The 24872-nt window shown below is 40.1% G+C and overlaps 3 protein-coding genes and 1 long non-coding RNA gene across 5 annotated transcripts in view; 1 reads left to right on the plus strand and 3 right to left on the minus strand.

The window, feature by feature from the left end:
• Window positions 1–1661, minus strand: part of radil (Ras association and DIL domains) — a 28686-nt gene extending 27025 nt beyond the window's left edge. The window contains exon 1 of the mRNA XM_044347450.1: window positions 1240–1661. The gene's annotated coding sequence lies outside the window, so the exon portion shown is untranslated. The remainder of the gene's footprint in view (window positions 1–1239) is intronic.
• LOC122979746 lies at window positions 1599–16148 on the plus strand. The gene is made up of 2 exons (XR_006402911.1): window positions 1599–1685; window positions 15822–16148. It is a non-coding gene; the product is annotated as an uncharacterized LOC122979746 (long non-coding RNA).
• On the minus strand, window positions 2813–17471 carry LOC122979743 (monocyte to macrophage differentiation factor 2-like). 2 transcript variants are annotated; one of them, XM_044347448.1, is made up of 7 exons: window positions 16362–17469; window positions 12853–12934; window positions 12467–12627; window positions 12132–12206; window positions 11936–12037; window positions 7222–7291; window positions 2813–7117 (listed from the first exon to the last, which is right to left on the minus strand). In XM_044347448.1, the coding sequence occupies exons 1-7, from the start codon at window positions 16373–16375 to the stop codon at window positions 6914–6916; spliced, it is 708 nt and encodes a 235-aa protein (XP_044203383.1). In that variant the 5' UTR covers window positions 16376–17469; the 3' UTR covers window positions 2813–6913. The 2 variants fall into 2 exon arrangements, with proteins under 2 accessions (XP_044203383.1, XP_044203384.1); XM_044347449.1 differs by lacking the exon at window positions 12132–12206 and having other exon boundaries at window positions 16362–17471.
• Window positions 17472–18659: 1188 nt separating this feature from the next.
• Window positions 18660–24118, minus strand: LOC122979742 (actin-related protein 2/3 complex subunit 1B-B-like). Its single transcript, XM_044347447.1, has 10 exons — window positions 23947–24118; window positions 23264–23406; window positions 22344–22448; window positions 21375–21597; window positions 21157–21264; window positions 20472–20708; window positions 20294–20369; window positions 19824–20023; window positions 19245–19335; window positions 18660–19088 (listed from the first exon to the last, which is right to left on the minus strand). Exons 2-10 carry the CDS (start codon window positions 23325–23327, stop codon window positions 19050–19052), a joined length of 1143 nt encoding a protein of 380 aa, XP_044203382.1. The 5' UTR covers window positions 23328–23406; window positions 23947–24118; the 3' UTR covers window positions 18660–19049.
• Between the last annotated feature and the right edge of the window lie 754 nt (window positions 24119–24872).

Here is a 24872-nt window from a genome sequence, read left to right on the forward strand (position 1 = left end):
GCTCTCTTGGCTTTGGATGAGCTCTTTTGACAGATGAAGACCTTTAATACAGTTTACATCAGAAACATTTCACAGCTACTGTAGCAGCAGCAGCAGCAGCAGCAGACCCGTCAGCAGATGAAAGCAGCGCCTCATGCAGTGTGTTTTGATTGAAACTTGTGCAGTTATCCACTTACACAGTATATGATTTCTTTTATTTGGCAGGAGGCCTAAAAGGTGTTGTTGTAGCTGACTCTGCAAGCACTGGTGGGATAACGTGACTATTTTAAATGCCTGCTAATCCACAGTAATCTGGCTACTTGGCCGCAGTTAACTCAATCCTGGGACCAACACACACACACACACACACACACACACACACACTTAGATTTACTTAGATAACTTTTGGGGACATTACATAGACTTACATTCATTTCCTAGAGACTTACCCTACCCTTAACCACTGACCCAAAATTCACACGGCTTTTGTCCCCACTTGGACAAGCTGCCCCCAATTAACTGGTCTTTAGTCTGAAATTTGTCCCTGAAAGTAGCCTATGACACACACACACACACACACACACACACACATTGAAAGAAAGAGATACAGACTTAAATTTTGCATTTTTGACCCAGTAGCTAGCGTTACATTTTGTAACCATGTTGTCATTCAGACTAGCTACAACTTCTCCAGCACCTTTTTTTTTTCTTGCTGTGTGTCCTTGTCTAGACTATGAGAAGGTCAAAATTAAATAGTGCGTTAAGAAAAAGTCGACACCTATAACGGGGTACATAATTCAGGACTGAACTTTTGACTACTATGGGCTTGCCCTTTATCTAGTGTCCGTCCGTCTGTTTACGACTTTGGGCTCACTGGTCGCCAGTAGCAACCGCCGTAGCAACAAAAGGCAGGAGAAAATCCTCAGAAATTAATCCGCTGATGAGTCGTCAGGCGCGGCGGCACTAAAGGCTAACAGCCCGGCCTCTAACGGTCAGCAGGTGTGTCTAATCATGACTGTAGTCGAGCTAATCACACACAATAAATAATCGATTAAGATAAACATTGTTTCGACAGGTGAACGGCGACACGTCAACTGAAAATAAATTAGCCGTTTTTTTAACTATGTGGGGGGATTTAAGAGCTCTGGCGCGTCAGACCGTTAATAAAATAGGTCCTGGAAAAAGTTGAGGTGTGATTCCAGCAGTGACAAGCCCAGTCCCCTGAGGGCTTTCCTGGGTGTCTGTTGCGTTGGTACTCACGCTGCCTGCAATGCGTGGCTCCATGGTGCTGGGGAATCCTTCCTGGCTTCTCTCTCATTACGTCCCCCCTCCTCCTTCTCCACCTTCAAGGTAGAAAATTCCCCTCTACAATGGGGTAAAAAAAAAACACACCCAGCTGCCCTGCTCCGAGCGACACCCAACCGTCCGGTGCTCCCACCAACATCCCCCAAAACAGCCCCGTTAACTTGGACGACAGACAGCCGCTGAGACCTCCTGTTCCCGTGCGTACATCTCCGCCGAGTGTCCAGCAATGCCCACTGCCTCCGGCAACCGCATTCCCACATCCACAGCGGTTCACTGCCGAGCCGTGACGGAAACACCCGAGCTCTTCGCGCTGCCTCACCTCGGCTTGGTTCGGCTCAGGCGCACCTGCTCTGGCGCCCGAGTACACGGAGGGAGACGACTCCGCCTGGCGGACACCAGAGGTAAGAGCACAACACGGAGGCTGTATGGAGATCCAAAATGTTCAATATGAATGAATATAAAATATTTAAAGCAACCATGAAATAGTTAAATAATCCAATAATTATTTAAAACTAAGGTCGATATAATGTCATAACATAATTTTCATTTATTCCAAGAGTCCAAAAGTTTGTTTTTATTAAACAAACACCAAAACATTTTTAAGTTTACATCTCCCTCATACAGTTTGATGTTGTCTAGTTTGATTTTTGAGTTTTCTTTTCTTAATGTTTCAATACTGGTGTTTCATATTTGAACATATTCAAAAGATGATAAAATGATTGTCTCTCAGTGTAAGACCAAGTGTACTGTATGAAATGTTCAATAAAAAAAAACAAAAAAAACACTAGTTTTATTATTTCATATGTCACTCATCATTTATGAGATTGTGTTCACTCATTCAGCTGACTCTGGAAAATCTGACCATGGAAAAAGAAATACAAAATGCTAAAATGAAATAAAAATGACCTGCAATAAATAAACTGGCTGAAATAATATTTCATAATAATGACCTGAGTTTTAAATTGTATTGGGTTATTTCACAATTTTATGGTTTTATATGTTGTCTGTATTTATTCACATGATTATTTCATATGCCTCATCTGTTTGTTTTATGTTGAATACTTTGGATCTCCATAGTAATTTGGGATGTAGACCATATCTAAGGTTAAAAAAAAACATCTTTACCTTGGAACTGCACACACTGTTTTACAATAATAACCATAATGTGTTTTGCTTTGTTACAGCCACTAACATCCTTTGAAATATGAGGTATGCGATTCCAAAACTTATCAAATACAGCCCTTCTGCATGACATGAAAGTTTGGGTAAATAGGCTGAAAAACATAAAAATATTCAGCCAAATGATTGTTTAGATACATCCCCTGATCATGCTTTCAATGGTGCAAATACAAATGGATGTACAGTGTCCTAAATGGCAATATTTCAAATACATTATCTCTATATTTCATTGTATGATGACAACTTGTTGGCAAAAAGCTGCAGCAGTTTTACTTGTGAGAGCAACCTGCAGAGAAAAGGTTGTTTTTTCAAAGAGATAAGACATTACAAAATGTTGAGTCCAGGAATATACTGCATGAAAAAGCTTTTTTTTTTATTACAAGAGAAATAGAAAAGATAAAAGCATTGTTGGCATCATATAGGCTTATCACAGCACAAAAGCACCACCGACACAATAACCAATATGAAAACTCGAGAAAGAGAGAGAAACAATATGGGATAATATAATCAATCTTGTAGGACCAGAAAGAAAACACCAGCAGCACTGAGAACAAAGTAAGCAGCTCCACAATCACAGAGCGTCTTTAAACAATGTACAGAGGGTCCATGAAGGCTTCATGGAAAGTTTATAAAACCACAGAGCTCTATACAAAGTCAGGTGGGCACTGTATGTCTGAATGAGACAAATATTATAACCAAGACAAGACAGACACACGTCGAATCCTCAAATACTTCATGTCAGTGTCACCAAACCTGCCTGTGGAACTAGTCAAAATACTGGCTATGATATAACCTCCCGAGTGCTCCAAAACAGTAAACGCTCAATCATTTGGTGTGTCCCAGAGGCTCAAGTAAACACTGAAAGTACAAATACTACAGAGCAATCTGGAATGTGAGAATATAGTTGAAGAGTTTCATTCCAGTCTGAGCTATCCACAGTGAGACAAATGCAATTCCCAGTCAGTAGTGTCATAAAATTTGCTCTGAAATTAAATTAAATCTCCATAACTTACTAAAAAAAACTTCACAGAAAATAAGGATAAGTACAAATTTTGGTTGGAAGGATTTGATGTTTTCACCCTCGTGTGTTTGTTTGCAAGTTATCTCAAAATGTATTAAATGAATTTGGTTGAATTTTGGTATTTTCTATCATTAGCTGATTTTCTTTTTGGAGTCTACAGTATAATGCTGCATTCATACCCTGGTTGGCAAGTTGTAACTGCAAACATTTTTAGCTATTAAGAAATGAACATAATTAAGTTTTGGAATTAAAGTATATTTGACACCACGAGACCTGTTCATGGACAGTTACTTCACAGCTGCTCTTTTGTTTAAAATGTACAGATTTGATTATCTGTTACCTCTTTCAATGAGATTATGTTCTCTGTCCTATTTTTTGCCTGGTTCTCTGTTTGCTTGTTTGTCTGCTGCTTGGCAGGTTAAAAAAGTGTAAAGATAAGCCAAGAGCTAAGCAACAGGTAATTTGTTTTTGGTGCTGAGCCAAATCCAATTGTGGTCATTTTTAAAATTACCTCTAAATTAAATTAAACTAAAACATTGCGAGATAAGGCAAATTTTTTACCATCCCCATTTTCTCATGCACTGCTGCACATACTTGAACAAAAAAGAAAATCTGCCACATGTATCCCACAGTTGTCTATCACAGTGTATTTTGATGCAGATCCAGATGCAAATTTAAAGGATTTTCAGCAAAAAAAAAAGACATAGTTTGATATTATTGATAAAAACAACTGCTGCTATAATATCATTAATTTCTGCCTTAAAGCTTTTTTCCTGTTTGGGTATTTAATTAATGTTACTCATATGTAAAGCTTTCAGAAAACCTTTACTACTGCTGCCCTACTTGGGAATGTGAGTAAGTAAGTGAAGCTCTATGGATTGGTGCCAGCATTAAAGAAAGCAGCTTCACAGCTATTTGATCATTTTCGTTTGCTGCAGACAGCTCTCGAACAACCCAAGAAGCTTTTAGTGGTCCTTGAATGTGGCTTCACAGGCTTTTAAGCCCAAATGATCCAAATCCTGAGAGACATACAGCAGTGAAAAGATGTCGAACTGGAGTTTTACACCTATGGATACTAGACAGTTTGACCTTTAGGTCAACTAGCCACATTTATCATACTATATAAGCTTGTCCAATACACCGTGTGCCACCACATACAGTTTGACACGTTGAGTACATACATACATACATATTTCAAATATATTTTTTATGTGTTCAAGGTACATGCGTTCACGTGTAAACATAGACTCAGCCGATTAAAGGCTTTGGATTCATGGGAGATAGTATAGGATACAAACACACACACAAGCACGCACACACACACGCACCTGAGATGCCTTAATATTGGGCCAGATTGTTCAACAATACTATAGCTTCAGTTTCCTTTAAAGTGTGAGACGTATATGGTAGTTGTGTGCTATCAGTTGCGGCAGTAAATCAGTCTTCTGGCAGTGCTGAATCAGACAGTGGTTTTCCCCTCTGAGGTTCAACCATGTAGCTTTGACAAACTATCAAATGGATCCCATTCATTTAGGACTGAAATGATGATGGGTTTCAGCTAACACTATGAGTACATTAGAAGAAAATATAGATGAAGTCAACATATACTGTACGTCATTGAAATATATACCGTATAAATCGTACTGATGACATCTTCACTTACTAAACCTAGTCAACAACAGTAAACTATTAGAATTCAGTATTTATGCTTGATAATCTACTGTGTAGAGTGTACTAAAGGTGGAAGCACACAGGTTAAGTCTTCGAGACTAGAACCATGAATATCTGTAAGTTCAACATAAAAAACATCATTCTACAGTCATGCTTGATTCAGAAATCACAGTAAATCACTGACTGAAGCAACTGTTGTTAAACCATACAGTGTAGATAGCACAACTAATAACGATAACAGTAATAATACTATAGCACTCTGAATTGAAATAGTAAATTACTGATGTTGCAACCTCTTAAATATATTCAAATCTAAACACCACCTTCTGATAATGATGATAATAATACTTTAAATAATGTGCTAAAACTAAGTATGATAGTCAAGTCAGCTAATTGTAAACATTGTCTTCCTTGACACTAAGACAATGCCCTCAATTCAGCTCCTGAACACTGAATCTGGACGTGCACCACGTAGAGAGAAATCTCCAAGAATAGTTGAGAATAGTTAACCCCTGATCATTTAAAAGAAAACCTAAAATCCTGCTAAAATAATTTGAGATAGAAATAAACTGAATTGGTTAAAACAAAAACAAAAGCTGTGTCCCAATTCTTATTTTGCCTCCTTTGAAGTAAAGGTTAATCACAACAGGCTGAAAGGCTCTCAACCCCTTCTCCAAATGCAGTCGTCTTTTTTGACACAATTTGGAAAACTCAACTTGTGTATGCTTTGTGGCTCTCAGTATCCTACAATCCATTGCATGCCGGTAAATTTCCTCATGGTGCTTTCAAATGTCCCCGTCAACTCGTAAAGTCAGGATAGATGACGCATCAAACTGGTACTGCAAACTCAAGTATCATTAAATCTGCCTGAGTTTGACCAGTGGTTCTTTAGTCACGCAAGCGCTGTGATGTCAGTCAGTTGGTTGATCCACCACTTTGGTCTAGACTGAAACATCTCAACACCTATTGGATGGATTGCCATGAAATTTGGTACAGACATTCATGGTGCACGGAGGATGATAAAAATTACTTTGGTGATCACCCAACCTTTCATGTAGAACCACCAACAGGTCAAAGTTTTAACTTATCCTGTGAAATATCTCAAAAGATGGATTGGTACAAAATTTTGTGGAGACATTCATGGTTTCCTACTGACTTTGGTGATCCCCTAACTTTTCCTCTAGTGCCACCATGAGGTTGTGGTTTTAAATGAAATGTTCCCACAACTATTGGATCAATTGCCGTAAAACAATGTACAGACATTAATGTCGCCCTCAGGATGAAATGGAACTTTGAATCCCTTAAGTTTTCATCTAGCGCCATAATCAGGTCATTTTAATGTGTGTGTGTACTTTGGTTTATAACTAAATACCTGCAAAACTAATGACATCAGCCTCAGCTGTTCTTTGTGTTTAGTGCTAATGTTAGCAAATGTTAGCACGCTGACACGCCAAACTAAGTTGGTGAACATGATAAACATTACACCTGCTAAACATCAGCATGTTAGCATTGTCATTGTGACATGTTAGCATGCTGAAGTCAGCATTTAGCTTGAAGTCTGCCTTTACGAAATGACGAGGATCACCTAAATGCACCATCAGTTTTGGTCTCTGTGAGGATACACCGTCTCGTTTTCGAGGAGGAGACGCAGGTCCAGCCCACTAGGAGGAGGTGGCCACTGAATTGGGACACAGCTCATTTCATCTCCTTGAGGTCGCTCAAACACAGGAGCTACTTCCTGTGAGGTTAGCGCTGATGTCATCTGGACGTCTGGACCTGATTGGATGGCTGGGCATAGAGGTATTTCCAGATGGCGTAGTAGTGTATGGCTGCTCCCATAGCTACAAACAGGTGCCAAATGGCATGAGCAAATGGGACGATGCCATCACTTTTAAAGAAGACCATCCCCAGACAGTAGCAGGCTCCGCCCAACAGCAGCTCACACAGCCCCGACTGCTCCGGCTGGGAAGAAGTAGAAATGACAGTTTGTTAAGTGTTTAAGACATTACAGGTTATTAATGGCAAAAATACAGAGAACAAAGGTGAGACTAAATGAGTGGGCTCACCATTGAGAGGATGACCAAGGCAGGAAAAACCCCCATCACTGTGTAGCAGATCAACTCCATGAGCTTATACCTGAGACAGAGTGGAATATTTCAAGTTCATGTTTGACCGTGTCTATCATCATAGTCTGTATCAGTGAATGGAAACGGCTTAGGTGGCATCACATGACCTGTGTGTGGAACTAAGGTCTTTGGAGTTGGATCGCCACGCCTGTCTCTGTTTTAATATGGTCTTATGTTAATAGACAGCTGATGTTGTCTGTTTCTGGTGTCCATTGAGTCTCTTGTCCAGGGTTGTAGTGTCCCCACAGCTCTGTTCATACAATTCATCTTATAAGATACTTTGAAAATACTAGATAAGATACTTTTTTTTTTTTAAATCAAATACTCATTTTATGTAAGTTAAACACAGCCATGGATGCAGTTCGCAGAGAGAGGGTTTGAACAGATTTTTGGAATTGAAGCCTACTTGAGTCAGAAACTCAAGTCATTGACTGTAGTGCATCTGTGTGTTTTTGACAACATGCCACCCAAAGTACAGAAATATCCAGAGGAAGATCTTGTGACAATGGCTATTCTTCAATCCATGAAGGAGCAACAAAAGGACTTTTACAGAGAGTAAGAACTTTAAATCTTGTGTTGAAATGATCTCAGATGGTGTGCATAAGAGAGTGGACAGTGCATTTAAAGAGATACAGGAACTCAAGACTAGTCGAGAGTTTACTTATGGAAATTGGAGAGTCAGGACAAAATGCTATGTGAGAATGGAAAACAACTGAAACAACTGGAGGAGGACCTGACAAAATCTGTCGAGACCCTTGATGGGATTGAGAAAAATATGGACTAACGTATTTGGAAAATCAATCACAGAGGAGCAGCATCATTATTAACAGTGTCCCTGAGGAAAAAGGTGAAAACTGGGAAATGTCAGAGATGAAAGTATAAGAAATACTATGAAAGAAATTGGGCCTGAATGTGAAGGATATTGAAATAGAACGGGCCCATAGAGTAGGGAAGTTTGATGAAAGTAGGCCGAGACAGATCATAGTAAAACTCCTGCGCTAAAAGGACAAGCAGATGATACAATCATAGGCCAAGAAAGTTAAAATAACATGGATTTACATCAATCTAATCTGACCTTATCAAGAAGAAAAGGAAGGAGTTGATACCTGAGCTGTGTGCCGCCTGGCCGAGGGTTGGTTCTGCAGTGCTGAGGTATAACAAGCTGATCATCAAACCCAGAAAAAAATCCTGAACTATACACATCTGACTTTATGACCAAGGCAGCTTCTCCTCCCAAATAATGACACTGAGCCCTTTAAAGCTCCCAAACAAAGTCTTGGTAATTGCACATGTGAACATCTGCAGCGTAAAGAACAACATACATGATTTGAATAATCTGGTGCTTGCTAATTCTATTCATATATTGTTTGTATCTGAGACTCATTTATTCATCTATTCAGAACTCCAAGTTATTGGTTTATGGTTTCTCCCTCTTTAGGAGGGATAGAAATATACATGGTAGGGAGGTAGCAATTTTTGTACAAAGCCATCTTCCTGTTAAACTACGTTATGATTTCATTCTGAATGAAGGATTGTGGGTTCAGGTACATCTACCCCATCTGAAACTAATAGTGGTGGACTGCTGCTACAGAACTCCTGATGCTGATGCTGACTATCTCACTCAATTATGTGAAGTGATTGACAGAGTCTCTGATGTGAACGATGAAATATATTTGCTTGGAGATATGAGTATAGACTGGATAGCTAGTAACTGCCCGAGGAAGTAATATCGTTAATTAGTGCTTGTAATTCACACATCATCATCATTCATCACAAATTGTTTCCTTGCCAACAAGAGTTTTCACTAATCAAGCAGACCACACTTCCTCTACATGTATTGATCATGTATATACTAATGTCCCTGAACTATGCTCAAATACAGTCTCTGTACCAGTATGGTTGCTATCAGTAGAAAGGCTAAAGCAAGAGCCAAAGTCGTATATAGACGGTCATACAAAAGATTTGCTAAAAATCACTGTGTGGAGGATGTTAGAAATGTTGATTGGAATGGTGGGTACACTGCTGACAACCCAGAGGTTTCTTTAACTGCTTTCATGAATATATTTATGGAAACTGTTAAAAGGACTTGCACCTATGTAAAAGTTCACAGCTAAAACTAAAAGAGCCCAATGAATTTATTTACCTCTAAAGAATTTAATGAAACAGAGAGATGAAACTAAATTGTTGGAGGACAGATTAAAATACTGTAAACTGAGAAACCAAGTGACATAATCGAACAAAGAAAGAATATTATAGGCGAAGAATTAAAAGTATTAAACATGAGGGTAAAAAACTTAAGAATCAAATTAAGAAAATCATGGGAAGGAAGAAAAATGCATGTTCCTCTTTTGTTAAATCAGATGGTCCCAACATATCACTAACTATTTTAATGACTTCTTTATCAATAAGGTGAACAATCTGAGGCAGAGCCTAGGTGGTACTGATTCTAACCACTGTGAACTGATAAGTAATGAAATAATGGATGGTAAAAAGTTGTGTGTTTCAATTCAACTGTGTAGAGGCTAGAGATGTTAAGATATTGCTGAGGACTCTTCTTGAATATGGCAGCGCAGGCACAGACAATCTTGACAGCAAGGTGCTAAACATCGCAGCTGATTTAATTTCGGGTCCCTTCAGTCACATATTGAACAGATGTCTGCTATGTGGAGAGTATCCTAGACTGTGGAAGGAGGGAAAAAATCATTCAATTGCTAAAGGATAATAAGTTACCTTTCAGTGGGCCTAAAACTGTCATTCAGGGAGCCATAACAAACTGGAATAATTTACCCCTTAATATCCACGTAATAAAAATTAAATCATCCTTTAAAAAGAATATGCAGAAGCATCTACTGGCATGCAGATGACAGATTGAATAGTAGGAGGTATAACGCTGTACTAGTTTTCAATATTTGTGTTCTGCTTCATATGAGTTGTATAATTAATTAGTATTCTATCTAAATGTATGTTCAGTGTTGACTGGCTTTAAATTTTACATTAATTGATTTAATATCAATGTAAAGTTTGTATTTTTTATATTAATGTATATAGATGTAATTTAATGTATATTAATGCAACTTAATGTTAATTATGTAATGTGTTATGTACAGTATGTCAGGTGTGGACCACAGAAAGATTAGCTGGTTGCCATAGCATCAGCTAATGGGGATCCTTTAAATAAACAAATAAACATGAGGGAGTCCCAGTTGGTGTCCGTCCAGGTCTTAAATCTGAGTGGGATGCTACACCTTCCTCTCTCTGTCCTCCTCTTCACTGATAAGATGTTATGGTCTGTGTAGGAGGGTCCTCACACTGATCTTTTATGTTTTAAGTGGCAGTTAATGTTAAAACTACCAACATTTGACACTTAAGCCATAAACATGCTCCATGAAAGTATGGTGAAGGTGATCAATCTCTGTCCTCAAGGAGGCAATAGCCTGTATTGTAATAATAATTGTAATAATATAATCGGAGTGTTTCTCTGACCACAGTCGTGATCAAACATGGCGTCTGTTGAGGAATGTGTACTGCTGTACTTACAGCACAGAAGACTGAAGCAGCGTTAAGGTGCTCATTGTCTTGGCAAAACAAAAAACACTACAGCCAACAGGGATATGTACCTAGTCTCACTTAAAGACAGTCAATCTACAATGCTGATAACAACAAAAAGAACTAAGATAACTCTTCCTGGTAATAAGCACATATGAAAGGCAAACTCAAGACTCATCAACCAGGAATCACTAACAGGAGGTATATTTATATGTTAGGAAACAGGAGAAGTTATAGATTAGACCAGGGAAGTTATTGCCTGGATGTTTCAGCTGGCAGCAACCCTCCCACTAGCGGCCGGGGGACAGAGAGACAGAACCAGTATAGCACCCTAACCAGTCCCAACCGCAGCATCAGCACCTTGGAGAGCGCTGCGGTGCACTGTCCTGACAATCTGATGTGCAACCTTTGATTTGTGGAGGGATGGAGAATTTCTGTCTGAATGAAGACATGACAAAGTTCAGTTAGAGGTTTGTCAAACTGGTCAGCATGATTGTTATGAGTGGAAGTGAACCCAAACAGGTCAGCTTGTTTTTGTTATTTCATAGTCTACTGCAGCTTGCTCTTTCCGTTGCGTCAAGAATTTTCAGGTGACAAACTGTAGAACTTTGCATACTTGTGTGGAGAATATTTGGGGCCTTTCGTAGCACGGATACTGAACTTAATTAAATGAATCAGGTCCAAACATCACTGATCCACATCAAAAACATTATTCTGTTTATTTGCTGCTATAAGCTGATGTGTGTGTGAAGCAACCGCTGATATTTCTTTAATATTTTGAAACTGAAAACAGCTCAAACAGCCTCTCATTACTTTACACACATCTCAATCAGTTACACGCATAGAGGTTTACAGATTTCACATTTTGGGATCGGTATGAGGGGGAAAAACTTGGAATGGTACATCCCTACACTTTGGTCACGTGATGACACCTAAGAAAACTCCATTCTCTGATGAAGACCGTGAGATGTGGTTGACACCTCAGAACAGCTAGTAACTGGACCTTTGATTTGAGATTATTTTGTCACAAGAGGAATATTTATTAGATGTATAAATAAAGAGACAGTCTGACACTGATCAAAGTGAATGTACGAATGTGCAAACTGACCTCTCATGGAAGAAGAAGACGTAGGTGGTTCCAAAAGAAGCCATGACCCACACCAACCAGCGCATGTGGCACGCCCAGGGACCCAGCTCCCGCAGGTTTAGCCTGATGACACATGAACAGGAAGACATGACTACAAATATAAACACAGTCCCCACGTATTTATACACACACACACTTAGCAGGCTAGTTTGTTTACCAAGGGGCGTAGGAGGCAGCAATGAAGAAATAGATCACCATCCTGTCACACATGTGGAAACAGTGCTCCACAGACCTGAGGGGAGAGACCAAACAGCCTCGTGACAACTGAGTAACACTGTTTATACATGTAGCATCAGTGCATTTCAGATCTCAATAACAAATATGGGATGTTGGGATATACATTTGTTCCAGAAAAGGATGCATATTGTCCAAAAACCATTCTGCACGTCTTTTAACCTCATCTGCAATATTACAGTGCAGTCCAAATATTGTATCAAAATGTAAGCACATGTGTTTTTGTGTGTGCGTGTGTGTGTGTGTGTGTGTGTGTACCGCAAGTGGCTCTTCTTCCAGGCCACAGTGTGAAACAGGGTGGAGATGATGAAGAGCGAGCTGAGCCCCGCCCCGTACACCCAGGCAGACACTCGCTCCCATCGGTCCTCCGACTGGAAGTGTAACACTGAGCTGCCCAGTAGGCTGGGGATTATCCATAACTAAACAAATTCATAACATCAATGAAACATGAGATTCAGATACAAACATGCAGCACAAACTGAAATATTGTGCATGATGTGGGTGTAGTTTAAAAAAAAAAATCCAGTTATGTAATGATACTGGAAGTGTTCCTGTTTTCACTGATCACTTTGTGTGGTCTGTGTGTGTGTAGTGTCAAGTTATATCATCTGTGTGTGTGTGTGTGTGTGTGTGTGTGCATTTACCGCATGCGTGGCACAGTTGGCAGCATGCTCATACTCTGTAGGCTGGTATCTCTTGTTAGGAGGAACACGGTTGTTCATAAACCTGAAAATGATCACATTTCAACAGATTATGTAGCGTATATTCGATACCATCTTTAAGATTTGAACTAAAATCTGGACTGAGACACATGTAACAATGACATACTGAACACACTAGAAGGAATTTTAAAAATGAAAATTATGATGGAAAAAAAAACATTTACAGCAACGTTATTGATTTCTGTCTTAAAAACAGTATTTATGTTGTGCTTTTTGTTCAATTTATAATCTATTTTCATTTTTCATCATTTCTTCTTCTTATTGTCCTTAAAACATTTGAAACATCTTTAATATTTCTATTGAAAGGTTTCTCAATGATGCTCATAAAATTTCACCCCACCCTGTCCTTCTGCTTAGCAACGCTAGATTATGCTTCAACTTGTTGCCATGACTGCTGTTGCCTGGCAACAGCGGGTAACCACGGACTGACTGAACCAGAGGTTTGTCATGATGATGTCTTTCATGAAGAATTCACATGCAGAGATATGCCAGCACACATACAGAAAAAAACAACTGTGTGTATATAAACTCAGATCTTTTCCTTTGAACACGAACACTTTGCGCAGAAACCCAAACAAACACAGAGCAGCTACGGAGGTAGCACTCCATCAGTGATGTCACTGTTGTCATGGAAACCACCGAGCAGGGATTGTCTTTTTTTTTTTTCCACACCAGAAAACTCCTCGTTTCTTTCATCTTTCTTTGCTCATCTCTTCAGTCTTCCCCTTCTGTTACCCGGCCTCTGTCTCCTCTCTGCTTCCCAATGATTAAATTAACAAGCAGGAAGGCAAAACGGACAAAGACGTCCACGCGGACACACAAACACGGACACACGCGCACAGACGCACACACATAGACACTCACAAACCACAACCCCTCCCTGTTTTTTTGTGCTGCATCTTGCAGAGCCAGATTTCATAAGAGACCTAGATTTAGCGATGTCTCTTTCACACACACACACACACACACACACACACACACACACACACACACACATTGTTCTAAGATTTGTGGGACTCAAAGCGCTGCCGTCAGAGAGATACCATTCAATTTAAAAATCACACCTAAACACCTACAAGCATCATTTATAGATACATACATCAATTTACTGTGTGTTTATGTGCTATCTCATTAGGGAACGAGAGAAAACTCTGCCTAAAGCATTTCTTAAACACAATATTCAACGGTCTAAGCGGAGTGATTTAACCCTTCAAGTTGTCGATGATGGAACACGATGTTTTCCTCCTACGTGTCTATTTCAAACCTTGTTGATGTTTTGGAAATTAAAAAATATGCTGATTTATATAAACATACATACAGGAGAAAGAACTGAAGTATAAAATCTACCTCACGTAATAAGAATCACGGGAAAGAGATCATGACAAATATGGCGCATCCTTTCTTTCCTCTCTCTCTCTCCTACATTGTGTTCCCTCTCCTTAAGCAGCTGTTTTTAGAGTGACACTCATTCAGAGCTATTAATACTAACTAGCTGACCCGGCCCAGAAACACACCGTCCTGTCCCAAATAAAAGGCTTCCTCACCCTGCGTCCAACACTGGCCTCACGCTGTCTGATTGACTCTATCTTTGGTGTGTGTGTGTGTGTGTGTATGTGTGTCAGTGCCAGGCCCAGCAGGCTTGGCCGGGTCATTAATGACTTTATCAAGCTGGCTGATAATTACCAGGCCAGAGGCCAGGCAGAGAAACACACTAACTGGACAGAGAGGAGCAGAGTTGCGGAAACATCATGATAACTCTTCTCATGCAACACAAGGATGGACAGAAGAAACGATCTCAGCTTCAGTCATCATATTGAACCGCGAAGACCACAAAACCCAGTTGAGTTAATGGTGAACATTTAGTCCAACAGCCTGCTTTATGTGTAAGAACATAAGGTAATAAATGGAAGTCAAATGTAAACTGAAAACTCAAAGTATTTGAGTATTTAGTCAGTTAATTGAAAAGTCAAGTGACAAAAAAAAAAATTAGCCACAATTTTGATAATTTGTAAATTGTTCAAGTCATTTTACAGCAAAAATGCCCAAAATTCTCTGGTTCCAGCTCCTCAAATGTGAGGATTTGCTGATCTCCTCTTTGTTGTGTCAATGTAAATTAAATATATTTGGGTTTTAGACTGTTGGTCATACCAAACAAGCAATGTGAGGATGTCTGCTCGTGCATTTTTCACTATGTGACGTTTTATAGACTAAAGAATGAATCAATTAATCAAAGAAAAAATCCTTGAAAATAATTGTGAGTTGCAGCACTATACTCCATTAAACTTCAATGCATGTTTGAGTGTGACATAAGAGGGCAGTCGAAAAGATGATTGTTAATCAGAATTTTCATATTTTTCAGATAAATTATGAACTACCTCCTATTCTTAAAATAGCGAAACATACAGAGGCTGTGTACTCATGCAGGACAACTGATATCATATTCAGCTGTAATATGATCATTTGCCTAAAGCCTCAGTCTCTAGTATGACAACACATTCAACCCACAGTTTCCACACATGAAATGCTTTTCCATATCAGATGCATGTCAGCTGCTTGTGGCCAGCAGAAAATATTTAAAATTAAAAAGTCTCAAGCAGTATGGTCGATTAGTCGACTGACAGACATTTCAGTCGTTTCAGTCGATTTAAGCCTCTCCGATGTGAAAATTTGCTGCTTTTCTCTGTTTTACATCATTGAAAATTGAATATCTTTGGCTTTTGGACTGTTGGTCAAAAACTTAAAGGTGTCAACCTGCTCGCTAGGAAGTTATACTGGACATTATGTACTATTTTCTGATATTTCACAGACCAAATGATCAATTAACAGAGACAGCAATCAGCAGATTAACTGACGAAGACTGTATTTTCAGCCCTTTTGACTTCTTCCTACAGGAGGCTACAACCCATCTGAAACCGCAATGACAGCCTGGACCCGGATCCAGGGCTCCCATGTGAAAGTCCAGATATATACAGTGAGTCGGACGAGAGGACGAGGACAAGTAGTGTGTGTGTGTGTGTGTGTTTGTGTGTGTTTGTGTGTGGCCTACTGTGTCTCAGAAATGACTACATGCACTGAAAGAAAAGGCAGAAGAGAGAGCAAGAGGATGAGGAGGGAAGTGGCAGGAGTGTGTGTGTGTGTGTGTGTGTGTGTGTGTGTGTGTGTGTGTGTGTGTTGCTCGTAATGATGCTTGTCAAGCAAATAAACCCTTGGCTACAAGATTATTACATCATCAGTTATAAGATATGTTGAAATATAAAATGTTGACTTTTTTTTTTTTTTTTAAACCCAAACCCTCTCAGCATCCTCCTCAGCATCCTCCTCCTCCTCCTCCTCATCATCATTAACATCATTATCAGGCTGCAATATGATTAATATTTCTAATTGATCTAGTAATAATTCTAATTATGAAGACACAAAATGATGTCACCTACCTTACAAGATTCATTTACAGTGGAAATAAGCAACAGTTGACAGCAGACAGACAGTATGGCTAAAGCCTGAATCCCCTTTTGAGTGTTGAGCGAATAACCGCCGCGGTTTGATCGGTCCTGCTCAGATTGTAACGGGCAGCTTTAATGTAACGTAACGAGCGTCGCCGTTTCACCGGGAAGACGTCGTCGTCTTCATCTCAAGCAGCACCAGGGAGACGGATGCATCCCGACCCAGCTGCCTCCAGAGGACCGAGTCCGGAAGTGTGGGCGTCGGTGATGGTCTCTGAGGAACCAGCCGAGGTTTTTTTTTTTTTTTTTTTTTTTTTTTGCAAAGGTGGAGGTGGTCTTTCTCTGCTGGAGCTCCTGCCGCCGTTTCACCTCATCACGACTCGGCGAGGAGGGCTGTTTTTCATCACTGTCGGCTGCCACATCATTTTCTGAGGGACGGATTCACGGCTGAGGATATTTGTGCAGATTTGTGCCTCTGCATGCACTTCCTGCTTCTACCTCTAGGTGGAGATGCAGGCGTTGAGTTGGGGGCTGGTTGATAAAATAATGATGGTTGTGTTTTATTATTATGTCCAGCTATAAAGAAACATGATTTAAGGAGCAGAAGTCCCTGCTCAGATGGGCTCTAATGACATGAATCCTTCTCAAAAATAATTCAACTCCTCACAGTCCAGCTCACACTTGTTTGCAGAGATCTGGATGCAGTGCCGTGTCGAGGATTTTTATAATACTGAAGCCAGGAGTCCAGGTCCCCACAGTGCAATCTCACCTGCCCAAGAAATATTTAATAAACCACCAAAAATAGTCTGTGAAATATTTAAGGCTGCAACTAATGATTATTATCATATTAATCTATTCCATTGAATATTCGTATGATTAAAGAAAATTGTGAAAATGCCCAACACAGTTTCCCAGAGCCCAAAGTCTTTTAATTATTTGTTTTGTCAAACCAACAGTCCATAACCTTAATATATCCAAGTTACACACAAAAGAAGCAAATTTTCCCTTTTGTGAAGCTGGATCCAGAAAAAAAACGTTGAACTTTTTACTTGATAGATTACTTAAAATGTTTTAAGATGTATGAATAATAATTTGTGTATGATATAGTTTTTCCACGAAAAAAGTTCAATTATCTTGTTAAAATCCTTAAAATTACATCTCCTCTTTCTCCCTCATTAAATATTCCAGAATTTATGAATATGCAAATATATTTCGTTACAGAATTTTAACTGCTGGACGCAAGATGTCTCCTACTTCACTGTAAAGTTTATTCTCAGTGTTTATGCAGTGGAGGCTTCAAGTTCCCACATCACACTTGTATAAGTTGAATATTGGACCAGGAAGTAGTTGTGATGTCATAAATCATGATCGTAGGCTTCTTAAAATCTGATTTTCAATAAGCACAGACAAACTCTCCACTTTCAGCAGATGAATGTGAAAACACTCTTCTAGTGTCAAACTGCACAAACATCATTCTGCACAGTGAAGCTGAAACATTCAACTGTAGGAACAATAAAAAAACATATTTGTGGAAGGGGACTTTAAACAATTAGTTAAATATAAAATAAATTAAATAGAATCGATGAATAGTGTCAACTCTAGAGTTTTTTTCTCATAATATGAATTAATTTAACTGTTCGACTATATTTTCTGTAAATTTTAGTTTCACTTCACACTGAAGAAGGAGCAGCTGAAACATCTGTGTATTTTTCCCCCTGCGCTTGTATTGGAAACCCTTTTTTGCTTTGGACTTTGACTTTGGATACTCACACTGCTTTTGGTTGAGCACAATGTTTTTCACTCCTACTTTGTACATTTTATCTTCCCACATGATGCTCTAAGTGCTGTTTCAAAGTCTCCATCCTGTCAAGAAAAATACTAAATTCCTTTATCATATTTTGTTACTCAAAATTTAGCCTTTAAAACCTACTGTGTTTTTTGGGGGGTAATTACAGAATGTATATTTTTCCTTAACTTGACCAAAGAATCTCAACTCAAGGTCACTCACTCACTTCCTCTGGAGCTTTCGACCACTATACAACGTTTGCTCATTTACCAGGGAACTCACCATGATTCTGAGCACCTCTAGGGCTTTTTTCTGATGTTGTTGCAATGTGGTGACACAGAGGAGAACAAGAATAAACAAGTAAGTGGACCTTGAGTTGAGATGTTTTATCAAGTCCTTTTTCCGGGGTTAAAAATGAATCATCAAGGTCAATTTGCTCCGGTTGTTAAAACCTCCTGATTTCCAAAATAACACATTGTTGTAATGAACGAGACATGGTTGAATACTGTAAAAGCAATCATTTATTAAATGCATATTATGACCAGCATAAGCTTTAACAAGTACTGCAGCCTTCATTGTGACTAATATAAAATACCTGCTTTAAGCATTCAGCTCAGACTGAGCTCTTTGTGATTATACTAATCTAACTCATTAAGTACCATTTGCAAACCTGTGGTCAGGCCCTCTGTATACAGTGTTGAGTTTTACAAGCTCAGCAAAGAGCTTCAGAGGGATTACAAACACTGTTTGACCCACGTCTAATCATTTAACCTGTATATAAAAAAAATACCTGATTAAAATATGGCCAAGAAGCTTTGTGTAATAAGGCAGCAGTTTTCTTCATATCTCCAGAAGCTACTTTACTTTTTGTCGGGTAAACTGCAAACTTCAGTTCAGACTATCTTCAAGTTCTTCATAGCAGACTCCAGAGTCTGAAAAAAGAAAGGGAAATATTCAAAAACAAGAATATATCTGTGAAAACAACATGTCAACAGGATATCATATGTGCAGTGTGTGAATGTCAGCAGTGTGTGTGTGTGTGTGTGTGTGTGTGAGAGAGAGTGTGTGTGTGAGAGAGTGTGTGTTACCTTGACATCCCAGATGCCCATTCCTCCATCCATGCCGGTGGTGCAGAACTTGGTGCACTGGTTTCGTCCTCCTGCCATCACTGAGATTTGGCTGAAATATTGTTTGAGACAATTCAAACTCTTTGTAACACAAAAATATGATATTGCAAAAAAAAGCAGCCTGTCGATGATGTATAGCTTCAAATAAGAAATGATGTAAGGTAAACATCACTAGTCATGATGCAGAGTTTTTAAATAGCTGAATATTTCCAGGTGGAAAGATGAATGACTTTTAGGAAGAAAAAATAACAATAATTCACTCCAACTCTCACTAACTGATGTACGACTATATACGACTTATCTTAAAGTGTAGTCTTTGAATATTTAATCTCAAATGGATGATCTCCTCTGTCTTCTCATCAGTGCTTTTTTACAAACCTGTCTTACTTTGACTTCCTGCACAATTTCCTTAAAAACTTAAAGTACATCTCACTTGTCTTAAAAATCTAATTAAACTAACTAACTAATTAAAAACTTGACAGTTCTGAAGATAAATCTACAGGCTGGGATTAAAACACGTATTCTGTTTTCTCTCCGTACCTGATGCTGTTCTTGTGGAGAGTGTTCAGGTCCTTGTCGGTGCTCTGGGTCTCCGAGGCTCGACGGTCCAGGTTCTGGAAACGTTCCCTGGCACTGATGCCCTTCTGGGCCGCCTGCTTAGGAACGTCCAGCTTGCCACCAAATGTCAAGCTGGCTTTGGCGCCGTCGTACACAAACAGCATCGGGTAACAGTCGTGGCCCTGAAGGAACCCGAAACATGTGAGGACACAATCAGTTAGAGCTGGAAGATATGTGGATATAATATCAACAGGGTGATGAAAGACTGGATATAGGCTAGTTTGTGATGCAGAATCTTCAGTAAGTCGTGTTTTTCACATTTGGTTCTCTTGTCGCCTTGCGTTCATCAATATTGCCAATCAGATGCACACAAAATGTATGCAAATAAAGTAAAATAAAATTAACAGCTGAATGTGTTCAGAATAAATGTCGGATGTGTTTTGAATACTCACAGCTGCTACTATGCTGTTCTCAGTAATGAAGGTGACACACAGCAGAGGAAGTGTCTCAGAGCTCAGACTGCTCACTCTGTGGAAGTCATAACAAAGGTTAGAGTGCACACCAAATCAATTAACACACACACAAATACTACACACAGACACACAGGTAAGCTGCCCCGCCCTCTCTTACGTTCCGGTCTTGCCGCCCTCTGCGACAGACAGGGTGGAGTCATGGGAAGTCCAGGCCAGACGGTTGCCAGAGTGTGAGAAACACACGCTGTGCACCCAGCCGCCGCCTCCTGCTGAAGTCTGGCTCTCAGCTCCGGACCCTCCGGACTCAAACAACATCTCTCCAAACGGCATCTTGCTGCCCCAGGGAGTAGGGCCGGGCTTCTCCTCCACCTCCTTTATGTAGGCTGAAAACACCCTGTGGGCGAGAGGGTTTGGGATGTGAAGAAGACATGAGGAAGAGAGGAGGTGGTCTATACTAAGAGGATCATCCAAATTTTATTCATCATTTATTCTGTTCTGTTGTCTATATGATGAACTCTGATCATCAAGATGCTAGTTTAGGGTTATGGTTAAACTTAGATATTAGATTAATGGCTTTGGTTTACTTTTTAGAGTTACAACTGGGGACTAAGTCAATTTTGAGTTTATTTATACAAGACAAAATCACATTTTCTCAGAGGGTTAGAATCTGTGCACCACAGGACACCCTCTATCCTAAGAGCCTTTATTCAGATAAGGAAAAACATCCAGAAATGTAATGGGTGCCACATGTGCAGAGTAGACAGGAGTAGCAGTAGTAGAAGCAGATGTAGTCATTAGAGGGCCCTCACAAGTATATTAACACCTGTGTGATGCACTGATACCTGCATTTGAAGTCACAGGATCCAGCAGCCAGCAGGACGTTGTTGGGATGCCAGTCCAGACTGAGGATGGTGGAGCGGATCGGCTTCTTGATGTGCTTGCACACCCACCTGTAGATAACAACACATCAAGCTGGAGTCTCTTGAAGTGTGGCTCATAATAATCAAATGCAGCCTTTTCATGTAAATTAGGAACAGGAAGCTGCCCTCTAAAACCTCACCAGTCATTTTCCTGCTCAAAGTAGCAGATGGAGATGAGGCGAGAGCCGCTGCCTACAGCAAACTTGTTCTCTCGCGGTGACCATTTCACACAGCGTGCTGCGCGGTTGATCCTGAGGATGACCAGGGTGGGTTTCCACGCACCCTCTTTTAGGGTCCACACATAGGCGTTACGGTCTGCTCCGCAAGTAACTATACGGTTACTGTCTGGAGCCCAGTCAATACCTGCAGAGGAAAGAGACTCCTATTAATATTTCATCCCTGTAAACCCTTCATGATTTACACTCATCGGCCGTTCCATTAACATAAATGAGGGGGGCAAAATATTAGCAACACTTTTCAATATTATGCACTCCATACAGATTGGAGACAGGTAAGCTGGTTCTGTCCAAAAGTGACAAAATGACTACCTATACCAGTATTTGTAGTTTTTAATGGTTGTCTGGCAGCCTCCCAGTGAAAACAAGACTCCATGCAGTCACTACACCCGGTCAAGAAATAGTCTGACATGTAATCCCCACACACAAAACTACAATGTGAGGTTTTAACACTTTGTTATGGATTAAATAAACAAGATATAGATGTAAAAGTTATTGAAATTCAAAGGTGCTGGTTATCTTCGGACAGTCTGTTTCCAGTCTTTATGCTAAGCTAAGCTAACCAGTTTCTGGTGGTAGCATATTTCCCAAAATGTACAATTCCTATTAATCCTATATTTAGTTTATTAGATACCACTGATCAGGGCAAGACATATAGATTCAGCAATATTTGTAGTCAGGAAATGCATTACTGTTCACTGGAAATGGTGAATTTCTTCTACTTTTTGCCACTTGACAAGACTTATTATATCAAAGGGAAACAAAATTGGCCTTTTCATGTGAACTGTGGTTTTTGCAGCTTGTTTTTGTTTGTAGCAGATTAATACAAAAGCTATGAAGATAAATCACAGTTTGTGTGTGAGTCTGTCTCACCTGTCACCTGCCCATTGTGCTCCTTCAGCTCATGGATCTTGGTCCACTTGGCCCCATCTTGCTTGTAGATGTGGACCTCATGGTTGTTGGGGCAAAGAGCGATCTCTGGAGCACAAAAACACTTTTCAGAATACTGTCCATCAACAGAAAGTGTGATGCAGATGAGTGAAACTTAAAAACATCAGTGTGAGGACAAAGTACAGTGTGATTAACCAGAGAAGTTTAAGAGAGGCTGATCAGTGGAGTGAAACATACTGCACAACAGCTGACTGTATGCATGAGAAGAGGGAAAACTAGAGAAATACAGTAAGTATCTGCCTGCAGGCAGCACACAGACACATGGTATCTTTAAATAGACAATGTGCGATAACTGCGACCTTCCTTCCCATAATGTTGTAGCAAACCCTGCACATGTTTTAGTCAGCAGATGAGTCAGGAGCAGTGTTTGTCTGAGAGCAGCAGTGTGGGTGCTTCAATGTGCATTTTTGTGTTCTTTTGAGTGTTCAGCCTGCAAGCTGAAAAAACTAAAGTGCCCAGCTTTCAGATTGAGTAAAGACTCTGACTGTATGACTCTACCACAGCCGCCTGTTACATCCGCTTTGCGCAGAAACCAAAGCGCTGATCAAAACAGCCAAATATGGCATTAGTTTCCTGCAGCTAACGGAGCACAAGAGCCTTTCAGAAAGGCCCCCCGACGCCACCCTCGCTGTTACAGGAAACAGGAAATACCTTCTCCCACCTGGGAGCCAATCACAATCCTCCGACTATTACAATGTTTGTTCTTTGGCGCAGACACTAGTCGAGGCAAGATGTTCCATGATGTCTGTGATTGAAACTGTGCGAAGTTTAGGGATGAGATGACTCAAAGTCACAGAAATATAAGCCCTGAGTGACAAATCAAAGGAAGCGGACAGACTCACGGGTTCGATCTTTGTTCCAGGCATGGCAGCTAATTGGTTCCAGCAGGAAGCTATGGTACGCCATGGCCAATCAGATGTTAGAAGCAGACCAGGAAGTGGTGTGAGGAACCAGTGGCTGGTGGGCTGAGAGATAACAGTCGAGTCTAGAAATACAGAAGTCGCAATATTCTTGTTAAAAGGACAAAGTTTCAAACAAATGATGAAGTTCACTGAAATATTAATTTTAATACAGTTGTAAGTTTGTTCAGACTCTTTAAGTTACTTTGAGAAGCAAAGCATCAGCTGATCTTGACTTTTGACACACAGAGAAACACACTGATCTAATCTCAGGTTGTGTTAATGAAATCCAGACTGGCAAAGGCATGAGAGGAATGATGCAGGTCAAGAGTAAACCCCCCCCACCCAAAACAAACTTTACTCTTTAAAGTTGGAACACACACCCAGGAAATGAAGTCAAACATCTCCATCACAGTCAGTTACTTTACTAAAGAAAAAACATCTTAGGTAATAACATCCACCTTTCTGTGCTCTCTGTGGGTAAAAGTGCCTGTTGCACACCTCTACTTTTTCCTGAAAAATGCATTACACTTACAAAATGTGTGTGTGTGTGTGTGTGCGGGTATGTGTTACTGACATGTCTAAACATACTCAGTCAACCGTTAAATAATTTCTAGGCTACTTACCCTGAGGGCAGGACAGAGATGAAAAGCTGCAGAGACGAGAGAGAGAGAGAGAGAGAGAGAGAGAGAGAGGGAGAGCAAGGTGGCGGATCAAATAAAGAAGAGGGTGTTTAGCTCGCGGACTCTGGCCAGTCAACGCGAACGCCAACGACAGAGTGAGCTCAGGAAGAGAGAAGCTGAACTGAAGAGAGGGGAGGAGAGGTCAGAGGGGGAAGTGGAGGAGGGTACAGTGAAGCTCAGAGAGACAGCAGGCTGACTGAAGCTCTGAAGGAGAGACATACAGGAAGTTTACTCAGGCCTATGCTGAAGGTGGAAAAGATCATGGGTGTAACATACCTAATATGTGAGCAAACTTTTTTATTTTCAACAGAAACAGAGAAGTAAGAGGTGGTAAAGTTTTTGCTTCAGTAAAACTAGGAAGAGAGGGAGGAGCAAGAACACAATACTATGTTCTCAAAAAAAAAAAAAAAAAAAGGAGGAACTGAGGGGGAGTCAAAAAAAAAAACTTGTGAAGCATGAAAGACACGGAAAAGAAGGGGGAGGGACGTACAGGTCACTTCTGCATAAAGAAAGAGGAACAAGGAAAGGAGGAGGGAAGAAAAGTAAACTGCAAAAAGGGGGAGGAAAAGGGTGGCGTCAAAAAGAAAACAAGGTTGACTATGTATTTCCTCATTTTTTTCTTTATTTTAAGGTCTGACATCATCCCCCTAAAAAACATTCTGTCACTTTTTGTCTCCACGTTTGAAATCAGTGATGGATGATGTCTTAGTTTAGAGACTTTTCGTTCTGTGCCAGTGTAGTTTTTCCTTCATTACTCATAATTTCCAGGAGGGGTAAAGAGGAAGATTACAGAAGAGGCAGTCAGTGAAAACCAGCAGTTTCCAGTTGAAAGCTACTGTATAATGAGCTGTAATTGACTTGAAGTGGCT

The sequence above is a fragment of the Thunnus albacares genome, chromosome 3 (assembly GCF_914725855.1).
Source record: "Thunnus albacares chromosome 3, fThuAlb1.1, whole genome shotgun sequence".
Classification (NCBI taxonomy): Eukaryota; Metazoa; Chordata; class Actinopteri; order Scombriformes; family Scombridae; genus Thunnus; species Thunnus albacares.